This window comes from Triturus cristatus, chromosome 3_1 (genome assembly GCF_964204655.1).
Source record: "Triturus cristatus chromosome 3_1, aTriCri1.1, whole genome shotgun sequence".
NCBI classification, from domain to species: Eukaryota; Metazoa; Chordata; class Amphibia; order Caudata; family Salamandridae; genus Triturus; species Triturus cristatus.
In genome coordinates, this window is record NC_140583.1 from 356,215,729 (window position 1) to 356,242,231 (window position 26,503).

At 43.2% G+C, this 26,503-nt stretch overlaps 1 protein-coding gene across 3 annotated transcripts in view; it reads right to left on the minus strand.

Moving 5' to 3' along the window:
• Window positions 1-26,503, minus strand: part of MYZAP (myocardial zonula adherens protein) — a 476,299-nt gene that overhangs the window by 195,646 nt on the left and 254,150 nt on the right. For all 3 annotated transcript variants that reach the window (XM_085644097.1, XM_085644095.1, XM_085644096.1), the window contains exons 8-9: window positions 20,696-20,821; window positions 15,648-15,776 (exon numbers count right to left, since the gene is read on the minus strand). In XM_085644097.1, coding sequence (XP_085500223.1) covers window positions 15,648-15,776; window positions 20,696-20,821 — 255 coding nt within the window. The remainder of the gene's footprint in view (window positions 1-15,647; window positions 15,777-20,695; window positions 20,822-26,503) is intronic.

Sequence of the window (26,503 nt, forward strand, 5' to 3'; positions counted from 1 at the left end):
ACCCCTGGTACAAATGACCAGAAAAAGAGCAAAAGATAGTATAGAATGGGATGATGAAAGTATAGGAGATATAAGAAAATTGCAGGAGTACTTGTGTGAAGCACCTGCTTTGGGCATGCCAGATTATTCAAAAGAATTTGATTTATTCTGGTACGAGCAGGGTAATTGTGCACTTTCAGTTTTGACACAAAGACATGGATTGATGAGAAGGCCAGTGGCATATTTTTCTACTACCTTGGATCCTGTGGCCTGCACATTACCAGGTTGCCTGAAAGCTGTTGCTGCAACTTGCGTAAGCATAGAACAGAGTGAGTCAATTGTGATGGGACACCCTGTCAAGGTGTACATTCCTCATGCAGTAGTGATTTTACTGACCAGAACCCGAACACAGTACCTTACTCTCAGCAGGCTGACAAAATATGAAAGAATAATACTGGGGGCTGAAAACGTGACAATAGTGAGGTGTACTGTTCTTAATCCAGCCACCTTACTACCTGATCCTTATGAAGAAGAAGTGAAGGATGAGGTTGAGCACGAATGTCTTGATGTGACTGAATTTAGCACCAAACCACGTCCTGACATACAAGAAGAACCCTTGAAAGACGCAGAACATGAGCTGTTTGTAGACCGCTCATGCATGCGTCATGAGGAGGGAGGATTAAGTGCTGCTTACACTGTATGTAGATTAACTGGAAGCATCCTATTTACCAGAAGTCAAATCTGCACAAGTAACTGAATTAATCGCCTTAATTAAAGCATGCAAAATTGGGAAAAATTGGAGAGTAACTATATTTACTGACAGTCAATATGGTTATGGGGTTGTGCATGATTTTGGCCAGCTGTGGATGCAGAGGAATTTCCTGACTTCCTCAGGGACACCCATTAAAAAATGGTATTTTTGTGAAAGAATTACTTGAGGCAATTCAATTACCAAAAGAGGTGGCCGTGGTTAAGTGTGCTGCTCACCAATCAGGAAATGACTATGTGACAGCCGGTAACCGATAAGCTGACCAGGTTGCCCAACACTGTGCAAGGCATAAGATTGCCTTAAATAAGAAAATCGAAACTTGTGGAATCAGCTGCCAACATATGCTACTTGCAGGAGGGGGAACCTGGGAGGAGGTGAAAGATCTACATGACGCAGTAGACCTGATAGAAAAGGAACAGTGGGTGAAAATAGGATGTCAACTAAGGGCAGAAGATGGTGTGTGGGTTTGTTATGATGGCAAACCAGTCATGCCAGACAGTATGCTTGCACAAATGGCTAGAATGTACCATGGAGACACACATGTGGGCATAGATGCAATGATTAGACTCTTCAGACAAGACTGGTTTAACTCAAAGTTCAGGAATGTAGCAGAGAGCCTTTGCCAGAGATGTTTAATATGTCAACAAATGAACCCTGGCAGGAAAAGTGTGGTCTGCATGGGAAAGATTGGAAAGGCAGAATGTCCTTTTGTGAGACTTCAGTTAGATTTCATTCAACTACCTGCTTGTCGAGGGTTGAAATATGTACTTGTCATAGTTTGCTTATTTTCAAAGTGGGTGGAAGCATACCCGACCCGAAGAAATGGCAGCTTGACAGTGGCCAAACTTTTATTGAGAGAACTCATCCCAAGATTTGGTTTTCCAGGAACGATTGAATCAGATAGAGGATCTCATTTTAATAATTAAATAATTCGACTAATTTGTGAAGCATTTAAAGTCAAACAAAAATTGCACTGCGCTTACCGTCCAGAGGCTTCTGGAGTGGTAGAACAATTAAATGGCACAATCAAGTCAAAACTCGGAAAGGTGTGTGCATCCACCCCACTAAAATGGCCTGATGCTTTGCCTCTTGTTCTGATGAGACTCAGAAGTATTCCAGACAAAAATACTGGATTGAGTCCCCATGAAATACTCATGGGAAGAGCAATGAGACAAGCATGTGTACCAGGACACAAGCTGTTGAATATAACTGATGACGTGGTTTTGGAGTATTGCAAAGAGTTGTCTGACAGAGTGCGTTCTATCTCTCATCAGGTTGGGGAAGACTCTTTCAACAGACAGCTGAGCCACTCGCATGATCTGAATCCTGGTGACTGGGTAGCTGTGAAGAATCACACACGAGAATCGTGCCTAGCACCAAGGTGGGACAAACCGCATCAAGTTATATTGCCTACCTAAACAACTGTAAAGTCTGCAGGATTGCCTAATTGGATCCATGCAAGCCATACCAAAAGGGTACCAGCTCCTGAAGAAGAAGAGTTACAATTGAAACAAGAAATTGATGGTGCTGAAGGTTGTGCAGCTGAAGAATTTCCTATAGAAGATCCCGAGATAGCTTCCCAAGATCAACCGAGCACTTATCAGGACGACTGGATCCCAGTGGTGGATATACCTGAAGTACCTATAAGAACTAGGAGTCAAACACAGTTAGATGGACAGGAAAAGAGTGAGGACCAGATAGGTATAGAAGAATACACTCAGGAAAGTAGGGAAACGACTGTTAGGCAGCCTGAGCAGGAACAGCTAAGGAGAGAACAATATACTCAGACAGAAGAAACTCAAAGCCCCATTCCGGAGTCTGAGGAGGGACAGTTAGGACTTCGAGAAAACGTTCAGGCAGAAGAAGGTAAAGAGATAAAAAGACCTGAACAGGAACAGATAGGCATAGAAACACAAGTTCAGGATACAGAAGAAAAAACAGACATCACTAATCCTGAACAGGGTCAGATTGAGGTCGATTAACCCATCCAGGCAGAACAGGCCAAATTAATAAGCCCTGGACAAGGTCAGATAGAGAAGAAATCTGAAGACGAAGCTGATCAAGTTGTGCCAAAATCTAAAGAAAACAAAAGGAGTCTTGAAGAACCTGGCAGTGCAGTGAAGATGAAAAAAAGTCAAAAAGGTGATAATTGGCCAAGAATTATCAAGAGACTGAGATACCGTCTTAAGACAATCAGTGAAGAACCTGATCAAGTAACTAGTCAATCTAGACCTTCCAAAGTAGTACCAAAGCGAAGGAGTCAAAGATTGAAGACTTTGAATAACAAGTTCAAGGGTCCTGAATGGACATGTGATTCTTGAAGACTTAGAAAATCTCGATTTAAATGAAGAAAGTGATGAAGAACTGAATGTTGAACAAATTGAGGAAGAAGTGAGACCGACTTGAAACAGAGAAGACGCTTAAGGTGTTATCTCATATCAGGTTCTGAATTAAAGAAGAGACAAATCTTCTTGAAAAAAATATCTGATAAAGTTACTGGAAACCCAAAACAAAGCTGTGTAAAGAAGTCTTGTAGAATCTGTATATGTAGCTTAATATTAGTGCTTGTAATGTGGATAATATTAGCAATAGCTATTCCTTACCTGATGGTTACTGACAAACAGAACAGTACAAATGTCCACACAGAAGTAGCAGAACTGAAAGGAGATAGAGTAGACTTAGAAACACCAGATGAGTTAGACTTACACCACACTGTAGATAAGAATGAAGCTGATTTAAATGTATTTGCAAATCTCCTAGTCCATTATGTAGAAACTATGGAAGTTAGCGATTGCTCTGTTTGCATGAAATTGCGGAATTCAGTAGCTGAAGGGGTTATCATCATTTACCCTTGACATATGGTATCTCATGTAGTGTACTGGCTAGCTTATTCTATAGAACTGGAAAACTGCAGTACTATTATTCAAATGTAGATGTAATATTTTCAGAAGTTCCCATGCGAAAGAGCATGAACCCTGTCCTTAGTACTAGAGACTCAGAGTTAATGGGTGAATATTTTCTAACAGTAAAGACAATCGATATAGCTGATGCACATAAGTGTAACTTAACCTGTAAATTCCATGAAGAAGAAAAGATATTTTTGAATTTAGTAGAACACAGGAAACAGGATTTCCAAAGAAGGGCCTCTGAACCGAAACCCCAGATACCTAAATGGGCTGAAAGGGAAGATCTTTTGGCAACTGGCAAGACTCATGCTGCATGTCTCTGGATTTTGAAAAGAAGGGGAAAATCTGTCTCCATAAACTTAAAACAGAATATAACAATGTATTGATTGGTTCCAGTAAATGTGAACATAACTTCCTAGTTATTGGGGGTTGGGGACTAGAAGGAAGAACTGATCCAGTATTTCCTGTAATTTATTATATTTGTGGAAACAAAGACTATTTTAGGTTGCCTGATCACTGGTATGGGAGTTGCTATTTTGGAATAGTATTCCCTAAAGTCTATTATGTTAAAAGAATCATTGGAAGCAATAATGACAGTAGTGGACTCACCAGATATAAAAGAGCTAGTTTTACTGAAATAGTAGGTGATATATTTGGTGCATTGATACCTTCAGTGGGGGTTCTGCTGAATTTTCGAAAAATCTGTCAATTGTCAACAGTAGTTGATCGGTTATCTACTGAGACTGCTGGAGGATTTTTACTGATCAATACAGAGTTAGTTGCTATTAGATGTATGATTTTGCAAAATCGACTTGCTCTTGATATCTTATTGGCAAAAGAGGATGGAGTCTGTAAAATGCTGAAAGTGCAACATTGTTGCACGTATATACCTGACAAGAGTGTAGAGATTGGAAGATATATTAAAAACATTACTCATTTGGAAGAAGAACTGAAACCACTGGAGGTTGACAGTGTATGGAAGAAAATAACAAATAGTTTTTCTACCATTAGTAGTAGGTTTTCTACTATAGGTAAAACGTATTTTAGGTCAAATATTATTGCCAATCATGGACATACCTTTGCTAGTTTTGATGATAATGTGTTGCCGCAAATGCAGTGGGAAAAGCAAAAGATAGGAAGTGAATGAAAAGGGTAGGAAAAGAAAATTAGAAGAAATACGACTTGAAGAATTGAAGGGAAATATCTATAAAAGAATGAAAGGATCACAATTTAAGAAAGATAAAGGAAGGAATAAAAGATTTGAAGACATTGAAATGGTAGAATGCTAAAGTTGGCCTCTGATTTGATAGAAATTAGTGATAGCATAAAATGCCATCAGAGAGGGGATTGATGGAGCAAGGTTTTGCATAAAGAGAAACTTGCTTGTATGCAATTCTCTCAAATAACCTTTTACATTGTAATCAACCTCTTCGTGATTATTAATTCTGCACCACATTCTACATATTGTATCTAGGGGACGCTTTTCTATGTGCTTCACTAGTGAATAACCCGAGTGTTCTTAAATGGACGCCAAAAACGCGGTAACTCTCTTGCGCATGCGTTTACTACATCTATGTAGTATGACGTTTTCTGTTGCTTGGGGGGAAAACTCTACAGCTGCGCAATGGTTTGTAATATGGCTGCTTCAAAGTAACGCACTAACGCACATGCTGTGCTGAAACTAACCTATGCAAGTTTTACTAAAGCCATTAATGCAAGAGATTTATTAAGTAAATGGGGTTAGAGTAGAGGTAAGTGGTATACAGTAAATTCATTTATATTTGTATTCTAGCATGTTCTTCTCTGACTTAATTATTAGTTCATATTTGGGCCTTGGAGGGTGACCGCGTCTGTTTCCTTGTGGCTTCTACACATGCGCAACGGTTGCTTGTCCTGGAACAAGTGAAGTAATTGACTGACTGCCAAACCCTAAGCCCAGCAAGGACATGGGAAACCCAACTCTTGACCCTATGAGAGGAAGAAGAAGAAACATTGTAAAATAGACTTATCGATCCACATATGAAATGTTTGTGGGAATAAAGCTTGTGGATATTAAAATTAAGGGGCGCGGAGTGAGACAATAGACTAAAGAAAAATATTGCACTTAGTATGGTGTGATGTCCTCACCCCACTGCTTGGCCCAATCAAATTGCGGGTGAACATGGAATTTAAACATTTGGGGGTGGATCATACATTTGAATTGGTATAACAGACGTAAGCTCTAGTTAGTTAGACACACTTGATGCTGATGCTATGCTGAGATGCTGCCCGATTTCGCTGCAATCGGACTGAAGAATCCAACACTAGGGAAATTCGTGGAACAACCGAGGAGGCACATCTAGGAAGGGGTCCGGACGAGCCTGAGCGAGTAGCACCAGAGAGGGATGTAACGCTGTTATTAAACCAGCTCTGCCATAGTTCAGACATTGGCAGCAAAGAAGTTAACAAGAAATAACCAAGTGTTACTGGCTATCTATCATGTGGACCTAAAGTAAATAATCATTTTTGTTACCTAGAAGAGGTCACATTCCCTGTCCTGAACTGGTCCTGAATCTTGACATTCTGTTGTCGGGGTCCTCACACCATCCTAGGTAAATATAATTGTAGGGTAAATGCTCCTTACTTGCTCTCTATCCTTTCTCTCCGCAAGAATGTATTAATGCAAATTGATTACAAGATAACTGTACTATTTTTCCTGATGGAGAATTCTGATGTAGCCATGTGTATTCTGTTTTGACTCACAAAATGTATTAATTCAGATAAACTTTTAAAACTCCTTCTGAGTCTGTGATTCTTTCGAAATGAAAAGTTAAATGCTTTATTGTATTTTCCTCCCTATTCTAATCTACTACAGATCTTTCGACTGTGTATTTACTCAGGAGACAGGAATAGTAAGAATACTGATATAAGAATTTCCTAGGGTAAACGAAATTGATGACCAGTGGATATTTACTAGCTCATTGAATAAATGAATGTATATGGGCCCAAATCTGAGTGTTGTGTGTATGAATGTGTAGAGCTGGTAAACTCCGCTGCATCACCTGGATTGGTCTGTAGTGGATCTGCTCTTTTTTCCTCACTCAGTGTCTCCAACAAAATTCAGTCTCTCGCATTCTCTGTCTTGACAGTTTATCTCTGGTTGTTGTCATTATAAAGGGTTTATATATATCCAAGATTAATTTCTTATCTTCATTCTGTGTGATAAAGCATTTTTCAAACAGTGCAATGGGCCTACTTACATACATGTTAATGGAGTTGTTCATGAGCCAGTGGTGGATCTGGCAATATCTGTATTGTTCTGTCTCTGGGGTCTCAAATATTACCTTGAAGAGTTGAATTACCTGGTGCCTAGTTCATCAAAAAGCCATATTCCCTGGCAACCTTTGACACTGTAAATGTCAAATGATTGTTTCCTTGTCACTGAGATAATGTTGTGATTTTGCAGTATCAGGGTGAACAAGGTTTGTGCATGTAGAGAGGCCCAGTCACTGTGTTCCTTTAACCCAGATCTCTAACATTGGCCTTGTCAGAGGTGAGTAGTGTCACAATGCCCGTTATGTTTTCACCATCTATGATGCCTCCATATCTGTGTCTCTGTGACGATCTGGTTCATGAATTACTACTGCTTCTCAAACTCTGGTCTCTGAGTTTTGCTGCTTGATAATAGCTTATAATCTTAGGTAAGCCCCAGCAACCCTTTTTAGGTATTCTGTGCACTGAGCATCTAGCCAATGTATGTGGCTTTCTAGTTCAGTCATAAACAGCTCTTTGGAGTTTGACCAGGGCCATCAATGGAGCCAGTAACTGGAGAGTCTGAAATAAGAGGAGTATTTGTAGCATGGCCATCACCTTGAGAGTTCTAGTCTACTACACCACTGTGCCATGCCTGCTGGTCCTGCTTCACCACTTACACATGTGGTACACAATTGGTATGCCCAGTTATTTTAGAGTATTCAAAGTCCACTGGAAAGGAATCCTTACTATGATTGAGACTGCCTGATCACAAGTTACATAGATATTTGGTATCTCTTTAGCATTACCTTTAAATCCCTTGGGTCACACTGTAATTCTCCAGCTCCTCCATCCGGATAGGAACAGGTTGAGAATGACCTGTCAGTAACACCAATATGTTGTCTGCTTACATCATAAGGGTGTGTATGTGTCTTTTCCGATATTGAACTCATGCCTCTCCTTATTTCTAAGCAGTATTTCAAGCAAATGCCACATATCAATGTGAACAGAAGAGGTCAAAGGGGACATCCCTGCTTTGTCCCTCTCTAAATCGACTGCCATGATAAGTGACCTCCATTAATAATACTGGACCACAGCTGTCGATCATGTCTACCTGCACATAGCCCTGAAGCTAGGTCCAGTGCCACTCCACAAAGTCAAATGCCGTCTCTGCATTTAGAGACAGCAGTAAGGTTTTCTTATCTGTCATTTTAATGTTATCTATTATGTGCAGGATCCTCTTCATGTTGTCTCTACAGTTCCTGCTGAAGACAAAACAGAACAGACTGATTCAGGTCCACCAGTCCCAACAGGAAAACCCTCAGCCGTGAAAATCTTTGCATCTACATTTAATAGAGGAAATGGTTCTATAACAGTACAAGGAATGATCCTTACTCGGCTAGGAATTACTGTGATGATTGATTTCAGCTTTAATTCCTAAACCATTCGGGCTTTGTAAAGTGGGGGGAAACCTTTGGTTCCTTCCACCAGGAATGCCGGTTTTGAGCGTTGTTAACTGATGTTATCAAATCCTTAAACGTTACCTAACTACCATTTAATGGAGACATCTTGTTAGCTTGTCACAGATTTAAATATCCAGTTAATTTGTGCTCATCAAAACGCATCTGCAACATTAAAATTATTCAACCTGCTCAAATGCAGAACACTCATTCTTTATTCTTTGAAAGGGCAGATTCAGCTGCTAAAAAAGGGATAACAATGCAGTTGATCTTCAAATTTGCTATCAAGTTCAAAACTTTATTTCGATTTATCATCATAAAAGACACATAATAATAAACAATTTTAAAATAGATAGAGGGGTACAGAAGGCAAAAGAGGGGACCATAGTTACAACATAGACTGCAAATAGAGCATACATGGCAGCGGGAATTATAAATAAATAGATATCTCATGTATTTAAAATCCATAAAAAAAATTAACATTTATCAAATGATCAGACGAGGCGTAATTTATAAGCACGAATGATCCAGATCCAATGGAGAAATTTTGAAACAGCAATAATCACAGTTTGAGATGTGTTTGTTGTGAGACACCGCAAAGCCTCAACCCCTGTCCGAAAACCAAGTAAAAGACAGATTGGTTTAATCCAAACCTGTCTTGGTGTTTTGTACTCCGGACACATGAATAAAATATGCGCAATATTTTCCTGGTGAGCTGGGCAAAAAGGACAATCGGGTTTTAAGTCTTTTCGCCATTTTGCGACAAATGTATTGATTGGAAGGGTGCCCACCCTAAATTGGTGATGTGGCTTTCTATCCTCCACAACAGTGATACAGTCCCAATAATTTTCAAACGAGGGCTTATCCTTGAGTGCCAAAAAATCCGAAGTTAGAGACGGACCAATGCTTGATCCAAATCTTCTTTCTGAAGTCACCCGCCAATACAAGTCTTTTAGGGTTTTCCTGGGGGGAAAAATATGTACTGTAGGCTCCTCCCATAAACTTGCTAGGCCCATTGCAGAATACAATAACCTGACCTCCCTCATCCATAGAATCTTATTCCCCTTATCAAACCCCCTGACATCCAGAAAAGCCCGGGCGTATTCAGAGAGTTCAGGGGTAACCCAAAGCCTCCTCCAATAAGCCACTGGTCTGTATCTTGTGATATCCTCAAGGCGTGAAACCCCCAGGTCATAATACAGGGGGATTAGAGGAGTTGAGGTCGGGAGGCCAGTAATCAGTCGCACGAAACTTATTTTGGGCCCTAGTCAGTTGGATAAGATTACTAGATCCCCAGAGTTCTGCCCCATAAAGACTTGCTGAACCTATCTTGGCTTCATATATTTTAAGCGCTGGAATCATAGGTTTAGTATGGGACAAATGTAATTCTTTTATTAGTGCACCAGCTAACTGTGCATGCTTAATTGTCACCTGATCTACATGTGGTTTCCATTCTAACTTCGATGCAAGAGTTATGCCCAAGTATGAAAAGACCCTGGTCTGTTCTAGTTTTATTCCATTCATCAGCACGGTCCCTCTAACGTGTTTGGTCTTATGCAAGACCATAAACTTCGTTTTGGTGACATTTACGATGAGTCCATGGTCTTTGCAGAAGATCTGGAACACATCTATAGCTTTTTGAAGGCCCTGCTGTGTCTTGGAAATTAATAAGGTGTCGTCAGCAAACATCAACAGAGGAATCAACTTGCCATCCAATTTTGGGGCATCAGTTGGTGTTTCCTTAAAATAGTTGATAACTCTGTTGATGTATAATGAAAAAAGGGTCGGTGCTAAAACACACCCTTGACGAACTCCCCTAGCAATTGAAAAATTATCTGTAACACTGCCTAATTGGTTCCATCTTACTTGAGCAAAATTATCCTCGTGTAGTTTAATTTAAAAAAGTAAAATGTCAATAGGCATTCCTTGATCTTTAAAAACTGACCACATTCTTGCTCGAGGGACTAGATCAAAAGCTGATTTAAGATCAACAAAGGCTGCAAATAACATGCCATCTCCCAACTGAACCACCCGCCAGTATATTAATAAAAACCTAAATACCTGATCAATGGTACTTGTGTGGCTGTGGAACCCTGCCTGTAGTGGTGATCGAATTTCCTCCTCCTCTATCCACCCTTGAATCCTTAATAGGACAAGCCTAGCCACCACTTTCTGTATACAATCGATCAGGCTTATGGGCCTGTAGTTGCCCGGATCTGATCGATCTCCCTTTTTAAAAATCGGGATAATCTGGGCGCCCTTCCAAGTATTAGGTATGGGTGAACCATTTGATATGCAGTTAGCTAAGGAAAGAATATAGGGTGCCCAAAGATCTTTGTCCTGCATAAACAGGTCATCTGGAACCGTGTCTATACCTGGTGCTCTGCCTCTAGGGATAGATTTCAATACCTTATGCACCTCGTTTAAATCAAAAGGCAAGGGAGTCATAACCCAGTTAGAGGAAATAGTTGGAATACAACTCTCTTCAAAAGCATCCGTGAGAACAAACTGGGATGCATAATGCGAAACCCACAGATTGGGAGGTACAAAGTTAATTGGTTCTTCTCTTTTTTGACCCCTACCCCACCTGACCAGGTCCCAAAAGGGACACATTGATCGTTGTTTACTGGCTGAGCAAAGATCATTCCAATAATCCTGATCCCATACACGTTTGGCATCCAATTGAGCTTTTTTATATAATTCACGGGCAGCCCGAATACAAATTATATCCTTAGTTTTGACTGCGTCTGACAAAGCCCGATAGGCAGTCCTGCATGATTTCCCATACCATTGGTCCTCCTTTCTGGATGGTCTGTTGGGTTTGGCATGTGTTTGTTTTGTAAAAAAAAACACTAAGTTGATTAAAAAGATTCATATGAATAGTGTTTGCTTTTCCAATGTTGTCCTTCTGAGCAATACAAATCTGTAGGTCATTTGTGGCTTTAATAGTTAAATCTCTTATAGTTAAAATTTGCCTCTCATTCAATAGGCAATTAGCCCATTTGACTCGCCTTGAATCGTTAGATGGAACAATTTCCACCATCCTGGAGGGAATCTCTTGACTATTAATAAGAAATAATTGGAATGATAGTAGTAGGGGGTCATGGTCGCTCTCCACCCTCTCCATCACTTTCATATCCTTAATACTAGACCAATATTTTTTATTAGTCAGTATATAGTCAATGCGGCTTTTACGTAATCCATTATTAAACATAAAAGCCCCCTGTTTATCAGATGCTGATCTACCATTAATTGCACGTAGACCTTGGCCCAAACAAAGTGCCTTAAGCTGAAGTACAGCCTCGGTCCAATTTTTCACTGGCGCAAGTGTCAGCTGGGGAATGTTCCAAGTACGATCCTCCTCAAGAGTAAGATCAATATCGTTTACATCCAGAGGTTCAAAACAACAATTAAAATCACCCTCTACAATGATATTACCCCTTTTGCAAAATACATCAAGGAGCTGGTCCAACTCCTCCACAGTTTCTGAAGATTTACCCCCTGGCAACCCTCTAGCATAAATATTAAAAACAAATAAATCCTTTAGTCCAGGGCGCTGGATTTGAATAAGTAAAATATCGTTACTGTTTGTATCCAATTGAGTCAAGGAATACCTGCTATCCTGTTTGATCCAGGTTAAGAGATCCCCCTTGGCTCTTCCATGGAGACTTGGGACAGCGGGGACATAGAAGCTAAGGTAACCAGGTCTATAATCTAAAACAGTTGACCAGGTTTCCTGCAACAATATAATATCCTTATTTTCAAGAAACTTGGACCAATCAGATGACACTACTTTATTCCTGATTCCTGCTACATTCCAGGAAACTAGAGATGAGAAGGCATTATCCTCATCCCTTCCACGTAGTGAAGCTTCCTGCAAGTTTCCACCAACAGAATCCTCATGTTGAGGTAACACTGGCAGAGGACTATTGGTGTTAAAAGGAACACTGGTCTGAGTCACTTCTCTGAATTCCCAGGGAGTTACATCATATCGACCTACATCAGATGGTATAATAGCTACAGAATAAATTGCTAACGAGGGTCCTCGCAGATCCTGATCTTGACCATTAGCCAGTCAGTCATTGCAGTCCAAGAAACTCAACACCTCGAATCTATTACTTACTGTAATGGGTCTAACATAGAAATCAGAACAGGAAACAGGGCCTCTCCCTTTACTGACAACTATAGGGCGAGGAGGGTAGAAAAACCCTAGGGGCAGAATATGAATATGGTCTTAATGTATTCTCAATGAGCCTGCCTGTCTTAGGATATGATCTACCAATTGGGGGGATGCAAAGTTAACAACAACGCAATCTCCATCCAAGCCCTTTTTAGTGTCTCCAACCCAGTCTACCCTTCGAACCATCTTAAAGATGTTATATAGGTTATCACCCAGCACTGTTTTGGAGTTCAGAAAATGTAATACTTTATTCTTGAGTGATGACCAGTGTTCCTCTTTACCATCTAATATTTTGGGGACATTTGCCAGAATGATGGAGTAAGGGCACGCCTCAGGGGGGAGATGGAATTTTATAACTTTTTGGGAGGGATAAGGAATACCATTTAGATTGTCTCTATGGCCTCCAGAACCTGAAATATTGTGTCTTACAGGAATAGGATTATTTGTTGCATTGATTGTCTGAGCTACTACCTGTTCTCTGAATACCTGAGCTCCAACATCCAAGCTGGTGTCTACGGGTATTTGTATGGGAATGCAGTCAGAGCGAGTACCCGTTGATTTGTTCATAATCAAAGAGCCCTGATAATTTAATACCTTACTTTCCAGGGCCACTAGTCTACAGTCAATTAGCTCAAGTTTTTCCATAACTGGATTAATGAGGGTCTTGAAGCGCTCCTCTAAAACCCCCAAAAATCTAGCCATTTGATCACCCTCAATGGGGTTGGCTATAGGGAAAGTTGTTGTTTGGGCACCCTCCGCATGAGTCTTAGGTTTGTCAGCCTGAATCAATTGGCTAATTACTCGAGGGCCCATACCAACAGTAGATTTACTTTTTCTCGCTTGTTTTGCACACGGTTTGCTGCCCTTAATGGCACTATGTGCCTTCCGCTTTTTTGGTAGCTCTTTAGCTCTAGTAGCAAGCTCGGCCCGTGCCTGCCTAGTGCGTGTATTGGGAGGGGAAGGCGTCGGGCTAAGAGCAGGAGGGCAGGATACATTCAATATATCTAGCAATCCATGGCTTTGAAGCGATACCATTGGTACTTGAGTATTACCGATAGGAACGGCGGCCAATGCATTGTTCGAGTTATTAGTATTAATACTAGATGGCTCAAGAGATAACCTCCTTTCAACTAATTCTATCTCTTTGGCCACTGCCGTTTCTGCTCTTTTAAGGTACGCATCCAGTGTCCCAACCCCCCCTTTTGTATTGGCAATACATTTAGCCATAGTGCTAGCAATCCTCACTGTATCACACAAACACAAACAGGCCAATGCACATAATGCTGGTTACAAGTCCAAAAACTCAATGGTACATAAGAGTCACTCAATAACTTATCTGAAAGTTCCAGAGCCGAGGAGCAAAGTGTTAGGGAGCTGTCCCGACCAGACCTCCACCGACCTCAGACGGCCTCAGACGGCCCGCCCTTTGTCCGGGCTTCGTCCGGCTTCGCCCGCGCGTGTCCCGCGACGCGGAGAGAGCCTCGGGCTTTTCTGCGCCTCCGGGCGCGTAGGAGGAGTCGGCGGGCGCTAAGATGCCTGGGAGCTGTAGTCTCCCCCTGCTCACAGCCGCGCAATGGAAAAGCGGCAGCAGGGGAGACAAACAGCGTTGGACCCCCAGGAGCGGCGAAAGAGCAGGCAAGTTTGTGGCAGGACCCCACGGCTGGTAGGCAGTTAAAAAAATGAAGGTTTCCCGCTCCTCCGAGGGAGCCTCGGGCATTTCTGCGCCTCCGGGCGCGTAGGAGGCATTGGCAGGCGCTAAGATGCCTGGGAGCTGTAGTCTCCCTCTGCTCACAGCCGCGCGATGGAAAAGCGGCAGCAGGGGAGACAAACAGCGTTGGACCCCCAGGAGCGGCGAAAGAGCAGGCAAGTTTGTGGCAGGACCCTACGGCTGGTAGGCAGTCCAAAAAATGAAGGTTTCCATTTCAGATCATGGGATAATCATATTTGAGCATAATTTCCAATATGAATTAGCGGAGGTATTCTTTACTTAAGTGTGACATTGAAGCATCTGACTTGCATTGTCTTAAATGCAGATCTCAAATGCTTTCATGCTGCCTTCCTATATACTCCATGTAATGTTCAGAGTTGTATGCATTTTCAAAGAGAACATCTGAAGAAACATGTTCTGACAAACTTTTTTGTTGATCCTTTAATGAAGATGTGTTTTACCTACAACAGCTTTCACCAGACTGACGAAACCAACCTAGTGAATGTCCTTAGTGAAAACTATTTTTAATTTTTTTTTTCTAATACTCCTTGTTTTTCTTTATGGGGGGCTTACAATAACCCCACCCTTCTCTGCTCCTTGTTCTATCTCCTCTCTTTCTTTGAATGGGGTGTTTCCTTATTGGGCACACATTTAGTTTCTTCTACTCTTTTTTTCTTTCTTGATGGTGGAAGTCCACACCAATGGCGTGGGCCTGTCTCTTCCATTGCCACAAATCTTCTTTTCTACTCTTAGCTCCTACCCCCTTTGTTCCCTATTGACATTTGGTTATTTCCTCTTTATCACGAAAACCTGTGGATTTTCATGTAAAATCTATTTTGTCATTTTGACAATTTTTGAATGGAGATCTGGCATCCTGATTTTGTCAGTAGGGTGTTCTTCATTGTGGGGTTTCATCATAATGAGGGATTATACTAATTCACAATACCGCAGTAACACTAAAAACAAAAACAAAGAAAAACGTCCATCCACACAGTTTTGAAATGCTTTACTGAACTCTAAGCAAGCAATATTTTAGGAGCCCATGTCTAACTCAAAAAGCGCTCAATGACTCAAGTCGCCAGTGATTTAACGGAACAAAAAGAAACTCAAATTAGTGAGAATGCCCATTGCTACAATAATCCTAAATCCTCAGATTTTGCATAATTGCATCCTTATCCCTATGCTGTGCATATTCAAAATTGAACCGGACCTATTATGTAAAGGATTAGGTGTTTAAGTAACAATTACCAGCATCATCTTTTTATCCATCTCCTTATCCTGATTTACAAACAAGTAAAACATTGTTAGAGAATACAATGATAGTCCTGTGCTATCTGTTTCCAGGTTTATCTCAAACAATATCATAAAAAAGATAAATAAATGCACATTTGAACAGGTAAGTGATATGCGTTACCTCTTCCATGCAAATGATCAACCGATCCAACTCTTCTATTCGCTGATCACGTTCCCCAATTCTTAGTTCTGCAATTCGCACCTTTTCATTGGCATCTTCAATGGCTTTGAGAAATTGGTTTGTTTTTACCTTAAAAAAATATGAAGGAAGCAATGTCACTGACATAAATACCCCAGTATCTTAAAAATTTGAACACAAATGTGGTTGTGCACCTAATTAAGTAAATAAAACTGCTTTAAAGTGAGTTTTTGCTTTAATGTAATGTTGCTTATCTAGCTCCGTCTCTGTGCCGCTGCCCCCAGTACCTGTCTCTGGCAGGTGTTCAAGGCCCTATTCCACCTGCAGGCTACTGCCTGTGCCTCATCCCTGGTGGTCCAGTGGGAGAGACTTGCTCTTCTGCTGGCCCACTCGGCCAGCCTTTCTGTTATCTGCGTCTGTCTGTCTTTTTTCTGTCTGCCTGGTTTCTGTCTATTATGCCTGTCTATCTGTTGCCTTTTATTCTTATTTCTTTTTGTGCCTTGTTGTATCCATGTTTCCTATTTTGCCTTGTTTGTGTCCTGCTCGCCTTTTTCCTGCCCATGCTGCCCCTGCAGCCCCTTCCCCCGCCGGTTTCCGCCTCCCAGTTGTATTTTCCTCTCCGTTCCCTATTTAAAGGCGCGCCGGGTCTCCGACTGCCCACCGCAACGACTCAGCCGCCCTCCACACACTCAACCCCGGAAGAAACAACAACTGCCAGAAGTCGATGCTGAACACCACCCTCGGTCATTTCTCCTGCAGAGACTGCTGCTGCACCTTCACCCACCTCCTGACCCCCGCAGCTACCACCCACCAACTGGACGCCACAGCACCCAATCCTCTGAACTGCATCCTCCTCAACATACACTCCCTACACAGACACACCATAGAAGTCTGGAAGCTCCTCGACACCCTGTCACCAGACGTCGCCTTCCTCACAGAAACTTGAACCAACGCCACTTCTGCCCCAACATCACTACCGCCATCCCTGACGGATACAAGATCCAGAGGAAGGACAGCCTCAACCACCCGGGAGGAGGACTTGCCATCGCACAGAAGAACTCCCTCCGGCTCACCACATCCAGCACAACCAACTCCCCGACCCCCAGGGAACATCTTTATTTCCAGATCCAGACCAACTCCAGAATGACCCGACGTGGCACCCTAGCCTACAGACCTCCCGGACCACTCACTGGGTTCGCCACAACCGTAACTGACGTCATCGCACCCCACACCATCGCCTCCATGAACTACCTACTGCTCGGAGACCTGAACTTCCACCTCAACAACCTCAGTGACCTCAACTCCACCGCCCTCCTGGACAACCTCGCCAACACTGGACTGAAGCAGATCGTCACCACTCCCACCCACAAGGCAGGACACACCCTCGATGCCATATTCACAGGAGGGAACAACATCCACTTCAGCCACACCACGCAATCCATCTGGACAGACCACCACTGCGTTAATTTCTTCTCTAAACCCACCGCACCCAAACATACACCACGCACCCTGTGCAGGAACTGGAGCAAGGTCACTGAAGAGCTCCTCAACCACGCTCCCCCCGCCCATAGACTCCACAGATGGATCACCAACTGCGCAGATAAGCTCGCCCCCTCTCCGGAACTCCGACAAACACTGCCTCACGAAAGCCACCTGGTCACCACCCACCTCCGAGAATCCAGACACACCTGCAGACGCCTCAAGAAAATCTGGAGACACAGTAAAACCCCGAAGGCACGGACCAACTACAAGAACGCCATGACAGAACACCACCAACGCATCAGATCCACCAAAAGGAACTTCATTCAGGACAAAATCTTGCCAACTCCAGCAACTCGAAGGAACTCTCCAGCATCATACAGATATTCACCAAACCGCCCAGCGAAACCTCAGACGTCACACCCTCCCAGGACCTCTGCAACACACTCGGCTCCTACTTTCATCTCAAGATCAATTCCCTCTACAACAACTTCAATGAACAGACACTAGACACCGAAACCTCACCCCACCCCAAGCTACACCAGCCAGCCTACCATCTCCACCTGGACCCCGGTCACTACAGAAGACACTGCCACGACCATGAAGAGCATTCACTCAGGAGCCCCCACGGACACCTGCCAGCAGGACATCTTCCACAGAGCCACCTCCGCCATCGCACCCGAACTATGACTGACAATCAACCCCACCTTCAAAACCAGCACGTTCCCTGATGGCTGGAAGCACGCAGAAGTCAAACCCCTCCGCCAAACCGGCTGACCTAAAAACCTACGGACCCATCTTTCGCCTCTCTTTTGCAGCGAAAGCAACTGAGACGATCGCCAACAGCCAGCTCACAAACTTCATCGAAGTGAATTCCCTCCTCGACTCCTCCCAATCAGGATTCCACTGCAACCACAGCACCGAGACCGCCCTGCCTAGCTGCCACAGACTACTTCTGCACTCTCCTTGACCAGCGCCACACGGTGGCCCTCATCCGACTAGACCTCTCTGCGGCCTTCAACACCGTCTCCCACCGCACACTCACCGTCAGACTCCACAATGCTGGCATACGGGGAACTGCCCTCGACTGGATCTGCTCCATTCTCACCGGCCAAACCCAAAGAATCAGACTCCCGCCCTTTCTCTCAGAACCCACAGAGATCAGCTGCGGAGTAACCCAAGGATTGTTGCTCAGCCCCATGCTAAGACGTTGCTTCCTGGATGAGCAGCACCTAGTGGCCAACCGCCCTCTGCAACCCCCCCACTCCAATGGACCATGCTCATAGCCTCAGTATCATACTAGACTCATCCCTCAGCATGACCAGACAGGTCAACACCATCTCCTCCGCATGTTTCAATGCCCTCTGCATCCTCCGCAAGACCTCCAAATGGATCCCCCCTGAATCCAGAAAAACAGTCACCCACGCACTCATAACCAGCAGACTGGACTACGGGAATGCCCTCTATGCCAGAATCAACAAATCCCTGCTGCGAAAACCATCCAGAACACAGCTGCCACACGCCTAGAAATCCCTCCACAACATCGGATCCCAGTACCTCAACTAAAGTCTACTTCTATGCACCTAAGAGAACCATTTGCTTTGCCGACCTCGCCCTGGGCAAAACCACTCGCATCCGCAGAGACAGAACGGGTGGAAGAGTCTACTCCTACATTGCGGCAAAAACCTGGAACGAGCGCCCACTCAGCATCAGATGTTCCCCCACTCTGAATAGCTTCAGGATGAGCCTAAAGACCTGTCTCTTTGGGTAAGAAGGAGCCGCACGCAGCTGCACGACCGCCCCCCACCCAATCCCTGAGACCCTCACAGGTGAGTAGCGCGCTTCACAAATCCCTGATTGATCCTAATTATATTCAAAATCTATATAATTAATGTCTCATTAGTTGCCTTGGTTCTAAACAGGAATACCATGACATGCATTTTAGAAATCTAATTTAACCAGGCAGATGAAAATAATTTAAGCAGTTGTAAAATAGTTATTTAAGATCTGTGAGAGCAACTAATGGCCGAATATTAAAGAAAGAAAAAACAGAATGTGGCAAAAGAAAGAAAGTCAGCCTGGTCATACACATAAGCACCCTTGACAGGAGATGAGGAGGACCCTAGTAGAGACACTGTTCACCTACTGTTGCAGACTCCGTCAGAGCTTTAGCTGGTTAGCAAGACGCTACAGAGGTAGGTGAATCATATGGGCTTTTAAAAAATATTTTCTGGAGTTTTATATAGCGCGAACTAGGCCCGAAGGTATCAGAGCGCTTTACATGAGCACCAGTTATGTTACAGACTGATGCATTAATTTTTTTTGCACAGAAGAATTAAGTGATTTGCCCAGAATTACAAAATGTTGAGCATCCCTGCAAAGACTCGTACCTGCTTCCCCTGCTCCGAGGTCGACCGCCCTAGCCGTTAGGCCACATTCTCTCTCCTTTCTAGCGAATTGGTAGATAATGGAGAAGGAACGACATATTGCTTTTGTTCTTGATGTTATGATTACTCAACATAAGAAGCTTCCTTCACAATTATAAATACATGTGAACAACTTGTCATTAAAAAGCTGGACTGCCACTGCAACAGCCAGAGCAGCCCAATAAGTATAGAAAGAAAAAGCAAGCCCAGATCATGTCTCTCAGCGCCATGCAGCTCTAGCTCCTAAGTGAGTTGCCAAAAATATGTCTGCTGAAGGAGGAGATTAAAACAGAGGCGTTTTCAATGTAGTAACCTCAATATTGGGCCTGTGATGAAGAAATGGTTAACAGAAGTTATTCAACCAGCTCTGCCATAATTCAGACAATAGCAGCAAAGAAGTTAACAAAAAAATAACCAAGTGTGGACTATCATGTGGACCTAAAGTAAATAATCATTTTTGTTACCTAGAACAATGTGAAAAACAATATATATTGGCATTTCATCTGCATGAAACTGGATGCACAGATACCAAAATCCCACTGTTACACAGAGCCTAGAATAAACTCTAGAGTCATTATATCACCGAGTGGTAATGATGGAGGAGTCTTTTGAGGCATATTTGGAATAGAAAATGTATGACAAGGGATTGCTAACTAAAGAGAAATGCATGACATGAAATTAAGCATTTGGAAAAACAGGCATCGTAGATCGTATCATAACGCTGTACAAGCTAATGTTTTCTAAAATTAGAAAACAATAAAACTGATAGTACTTACACAATGATTAAATAATGTAACCATGAGCATGGAACACAATCGAACTTAAAAAAAAAGCTATAACTTAGACTTTAAGTCATTTCCAATCAACAGAAAAAATAGAACTCAGCAGTAGGTGCATTGGCAGGGTTTGTGGGGCACAGATATAATTAACAAGAATGTGCCCTGAGACCAAACCAAAATTTGTAAAGCAGAAAGAATGGACTTCCAGTACCTTGTGAGACTTCATGGATGACATTTAGGCAGGGGGAAAAGTTCAAAAATATCCATAAATAATAGCTATGGCAAAACATCAAGAAAACTAATTTGAACATTATCCAAATTAGTTCCCTAGACTAGATGTACATACTACTAGAGCTTCTCTCTCAGCAAAATGCTTTGCTTCTTCTTCTTGTAGCCTTTCTTCATACTGTCTGTGTAATTTTCTGGTCATCTCCCTCATAACGTCAGCATTTGCTTCCTGTGAAGACTCCACCTACCAAAGAAAATATGAAAGAAACAACTGATGGTCATGCACAGTTGTGTGATTTGTAAATTGGCCTATTATGTATATTTAAAAATGAAATATTTTGATAATATGACACTGACTAACAATCTTATGCTTTACATTGTTAACATTCTCAATAATCCTCTAGAAGTACAACAGTTATATGTGATAAAACAGAGCTCCATCAATGTTTACTTTCATTGACAAATATCTTCATGTGACATTATATACATCAAACTTTGAAAAAGGACATTTAAGAATCTTGAATACAGCAACTTAAAAATAGAAGAGGAAAGCTTAATATCATGCAAAGGTTTGCGCTGTCTTAAGACACGTGGATTAAGATCTTCCTTGCCAAGATGGTACTCTTCACCTCACATTATTCGATTCTTCAGCAGTTCCTGGTTCCATTGTTCATATAATGCCAATGTACGGTTGTCTAACAATGTTTTTCTATGGCCAATGCAGTGGCCAGGCACCCTTGAGTATTTGGTTAATGTTTCTATTGTTGGATATCCATTTAGCATAATTCTGTCTTCCACATTCCTGGTCAATAAAATTGATGTATTGAAATCCTACAGCTAACTCTAAACTGATATGTGTCACTCAGTCTGAGATCTACAGAACACACACTCTATGTTTAATGCAAGATACAGTCTAGCACCATTCTTGGAGTTATATTTTGATTGCCAATACACATATTTCAGAAGGAAAAAAAATCCCACTGCTTTTCAAATTTTTGGGGGATAATTTTGTCTTACCTATTGTGCTTTATAAGGTTGCTAGCGTGTGTTTATAAAAGATTGTACAACCTACTGTATGCAGTAGAAAGTATGCTGTAATCATTTCCCGAGTATGCTTACATTTTCATGCAGTTTTGAGATCACTTTCTTTAATATCCTGCCAGCTGGAGGTTTCCAACATTCTTTAAAAAAAAAATTTTACTTGATGATTGATGATTTACTTGCATATAAAGGTTGGCATTGTAAAGACTAGCACAGCAATGTACTTGTATCTGTTCACATCTGTATTCATAATTATTTTTGGTTCGATTTTATCAACATTCCGAATTACACAAGGTGTGCTCTCTGACTTGATCTTTTCCGACAACCTAAATATTTACTTTTTCTTATGACCTTTCTATAATCTAGGTGGCTAGCACCTCAAAATCCACCCATACATGCACATCTTACCAATATCCTACTCTCCCAGTGCCCTAATTCCAATTTTCTTTGTATTGAGGCAAAAAGACCCTTCATAGTTAAATACATTGCCTTATTTTTTTAGAATGTTCTACTTATCCCTTTGTACGCAGTATAGAACTCCTTCGTGGAGGCTTGGTGTCATCTTTCTGGATTTAAGCTAGCCTGGTTGATGAAGGTTGTTACCCTGAAACCGGTCCCAGGATGCTTGTTTCCTGTCCAGGGAAGACCTGGCTTGGCAGTTCGGGCTGGACTGTTTCCATGAGGCACAGGGACAAGACTGATTTGCATATGGCTGGGTCTGAACTGAGGTGGCGAAGTGATCTAAAGAATGATGATGGATTCAACCAAGATCCGTGACTGGGGGTGAGTGTCCGAAATGTTTCAGCGCTCCTTCCATCATCTCCTTGTGTTTGCTTTCCATCTTTCTCAGACACACATACCAGCAACGTGACCTCATCAGTAATTCCTGTGGTGCTGCCACCTGGTCCTTTCAATTTAACCAAAACTGTGGTTTCAGCTTCTGTTCATGTGGAGCATTGCTTTACCACATAACTGCAATTAGCCTCTTGGCCAAACCTATCTCCAAGTCTTTAAATTTACTTGAAGCCCCAAATTGTTTAGGTCCTGGTATGAGACCTAATAAACATGTCCTGGAGACACCATCTAACTCTGAGCCTATTATTTGTTTAATGCACATGTGTGTCCAGTGTAGTGCAATTTAGGGCCATGAACAAAACATGTATAATTCCCACATTTCCTTTTTGACACTGGGGGCATTATCCGGTACCATTGAATATTCTGTTCAATCGACTAGGGGCGAAGTATGTGCGATGCAAGATATTATATTGCAAACATTTACATCGTGCATTTCTAGACACTGCTTTTGAATGTTCTATTACTTTCTTCCATTTCCTATCAGTGATCTCTTCTCATGTATCCTTAGACCATTGTTTTTTTTAGAGGTTAATTGGTACACTGTACTTCTGAGACATTGCTCTCCCAGTAATTCCCATCATTAGCACGGTTTCCAATAAGCCATGCATTTCAGACACATCTTGGCCAGTTCCACACAGTCTGCACGTGCCCCAACCTGACCACTGTGTTATATGTCAAAACCTGACTAGGCAATATCCAGTAAGAACCGGAAATGTGGGCAACCTCTCACCCCCAGTAGAACCATAGGTTCATCAGTCCACCTATTGCCAAGTGTGTATATCTATGCTTTTAGAAAGCATTTTCAGTATTCTTGTGAAGACAATATGGAAGTACCATTGAGTTGTTTTAATGTTAGTCTATCTTCATCTGGTCAATCACCTTTTAAGAGCACATTGCAAGCTAGTGCCCAACAAGAGGATAATCCACCAAACTTTCCCAGACATTCTGAGAACAGGTGGGACCAGCAGTCTGGCAGCATTTATACTCAAACACGAGTGCATTCATTTTGCCTTCTCTAACGATATCTAGGCCATGTGCAATACAAAGCCTTGTCAAATAAAATGACAATCTGGTGGTTTGTTTGTTTTGCCACAGTAACCAATGAAGGGTAACAAGAGTTTGAATGAAATGCCCGCTCCATACATTAATCAGTATTTTAACTCCTTCTGCAGATATTGGAGCGTCTCGAAATTATGAAATGAAGAGTTGTAATGCAAAATATTTAATTCAATAGCATTGACCTTTTATCAGCAACGCAAATGTGCATTATCCAATTATATTCCTGTTTCATGCTCTATTTGCATTTAGCTATGAAAGCTCGTTTTCGGGTCTTCAAAAAAAAAAAAAAAAAAGGGTACCATTCCCATTTTATGTTAATAATTTTCTAATCAATTTCCAATTAAGGTGCAGTCAAACTCAGTGAATCGACTTTAATTAAAAATACACTACATTATAATATAAACAACATTTGTTGTTTTGTTGCCTGTTCCTACTCCATATCTCAAAATTCAATTCCAGAACATAAGCCTCAAAGTGACGTGGCAGAATGATTTAACATTAACAGGAAAGGGGGCATGGCCAAGCAAGAGTGCACTTTTTGATGGAGAGCTCCGCAGTCCCCGATGCAATCCTGTGCCTCGCTGCAGCTTGGCTGCACTGGGTGGTGAAGAGGGTAACCCAGACTGATGGAGATGCACATGAGGGCGGACATGGATGCAATACTGCAGCATGAAGCCGGGCGAGTGGAGAGATGAGCACCAGCAGAATAAAGATGGCAGCCAGCTCTATGCGCTAAGCTGAGATATTCCTGGAGCCCCATGGCATGAAGCGGTGAGGCACAGATAGACCCCTGCGCTGGTGCGAAGCTTTGTGCTTGGCTGGTTGGAGAGGCGGCAGGCAACAAGAGGAGGCCCACAATGGCGCAGGTACATGCAAGCGGATCAGGGATGGTGGTCTGCACAGATTGAGGTGGTGCTTGGCTGCTGAGCGGTGAACTGGCCCTGATATCCATGGGGCCATTGACACAGAGAAGCAGTGCTTGGGGAACTTGCTGCCTCAGGGCAAAACCGCATCTGGCCCATAGACAATTGGTAGGGATGGACCATTCCCCTGTATGCCCTAACGAAATCCCTCGTGGGAGGCCTCAAAATTAGAAGACCGAGGAAGCACAGTGTGGCCGCCTAACAGCGAATGGCAGAGTGAGACTGGTCGGGGGCCACAATATGCAGTGTGCATCATTAAATAACTGCAAAAGTTAAGCAGAGACTCCCACCATACTGCGGTATGTGCAGAAAGGTTACACGCGGTCGCCAGGTGTGGGGCCCAGCAGGCCTTAAGAGCAAGGGGCTTCTCTATGCGCCTCCCTCTGAGTGCTGCCAAGGAGATTGCTGCAGCAAAGACAGTCATGGGTTGAGATAAGAACTACAGGCAGTCAAAGCAGACCCGTATGGACCATTTTACAGGCGCCACCAGAGGAAATACCCGGCAAACTAAAAAAGGAAATGATCAGACACAACAGGCAGCGATTGATCCTACAGGCACCAAGATCCGGGTGGTCAGAGTTCGAAACACATCCTAGAACACAAAAAGGATTCCATATTGATTGAGGCCAACCTACAGCGGACAGATTTGCAGAAAGTTGTGGAACTCTCCCTGGCAACAGAAGAAAAGGGAGAGAGCCTGACTAGGGAAGTGAGAGATCTGCAGACCATGGTCCGGACCTTGACAGAGAAGACACAATATCTGAACACTTGTCTAGAGGATGCAGAAGGGCGAGCAAGAAAATACAACCTACGCTTTCTGGGATTTCTGGAATGGCAGGAATGAGCCCGGCATGAAGCCTTCCTGGAAAAATGGCTCACGGTTGTCATTGGCCTCGGACTTTTATTGCCATTCTTTGGGCTAGAGCGAGCCCATCGGGCATTGGCTACCCGCCCGCCCCCGGGGGCACCCCTGAGAGCGCTCATCATGAAACTACTCAATTATGACAGAAACAGTGTGCTACAGTAGCCTGAAAATATTGAGACCCCCGGGTCGTAGAACACACCATCAGAATCTTTTTGAACTACACGTGCAAGGATCAAGAGCAAAGACCCTCCTATCTATAAGTGAAGCAGAAGCTGTGCAACTTGAACACCAATCAGGGAATTGTAAGCGCGCTACTCACCCGTGAGGGACGCAAGGCGCTGAGGAGGGGCGGGGGGGGGGGTTCCGCAGATCTGTCTAGCCGAAGAGCCAGGTCTTGAGGGTCTTCCTGAAGGTGTTCAGGGAGGGGGCGCGTTTGATATCTGCCCGTAGCTCGTTCCAGGTCTTGGCTGCAATGAGAGAGAAGGATCTTCCGCCTGCTCTGGCTCTGTGGATGCGCGGGGTTTCGGTCAGTGCGAGGTTGGAAGATCGGAAGTTTCTTTTGGGTACGTGGAAGTTGATTGTCGTTGAGGTATTTGGGTCCGTTGCTGTGTTGGCATTTGTAGGCGTGAGTGAAGATTTTGAAAGTGACTCTTTTCTCCACGGGGAGCCAGTGGAGACTTCATAGGTGTTAACTGATGTGTTCTTGTCAGGGGGGATGCCGAGGACGAGACTGGCGGCGGTGTTCTGTATTGTCTGGAGTTTGCGGAGTAGGGACTTGTTGATGCCCTCGTAGAGTGCGTTTCCATAGTTCAGTCTGCTGATAAATGCGTGGGTGACTGTCTTCCTTGACTCAGGGGGGATCCACTTGAAGGTCTTCCGGAGGGTGTTGAAGCAGCTGGAGGTGATGGCGTTGATCTGTCGGTTCATGATGAGCGATGAGTCGAGTACGATGCCAAGGTTCTTGGCGTGGTCTGAGGGGGTAGGTGGGCTTCCGAGGACGGTCGGCCACCAGGTGCTGTCCCATGCAGAAGGGGTGGTACCGAGGACGAGGACTTCTGTCTTCTCGGCGTTGAGCTTCAGGCAGCTGGGTGTCGTCGGCATAGGATACGATGTTGAGGCCGCGTTGTCGGACGATTGCTGCGAGGGGAGCCATGTAGATGTTGAAGAGGGTGGGTCTCAGGGA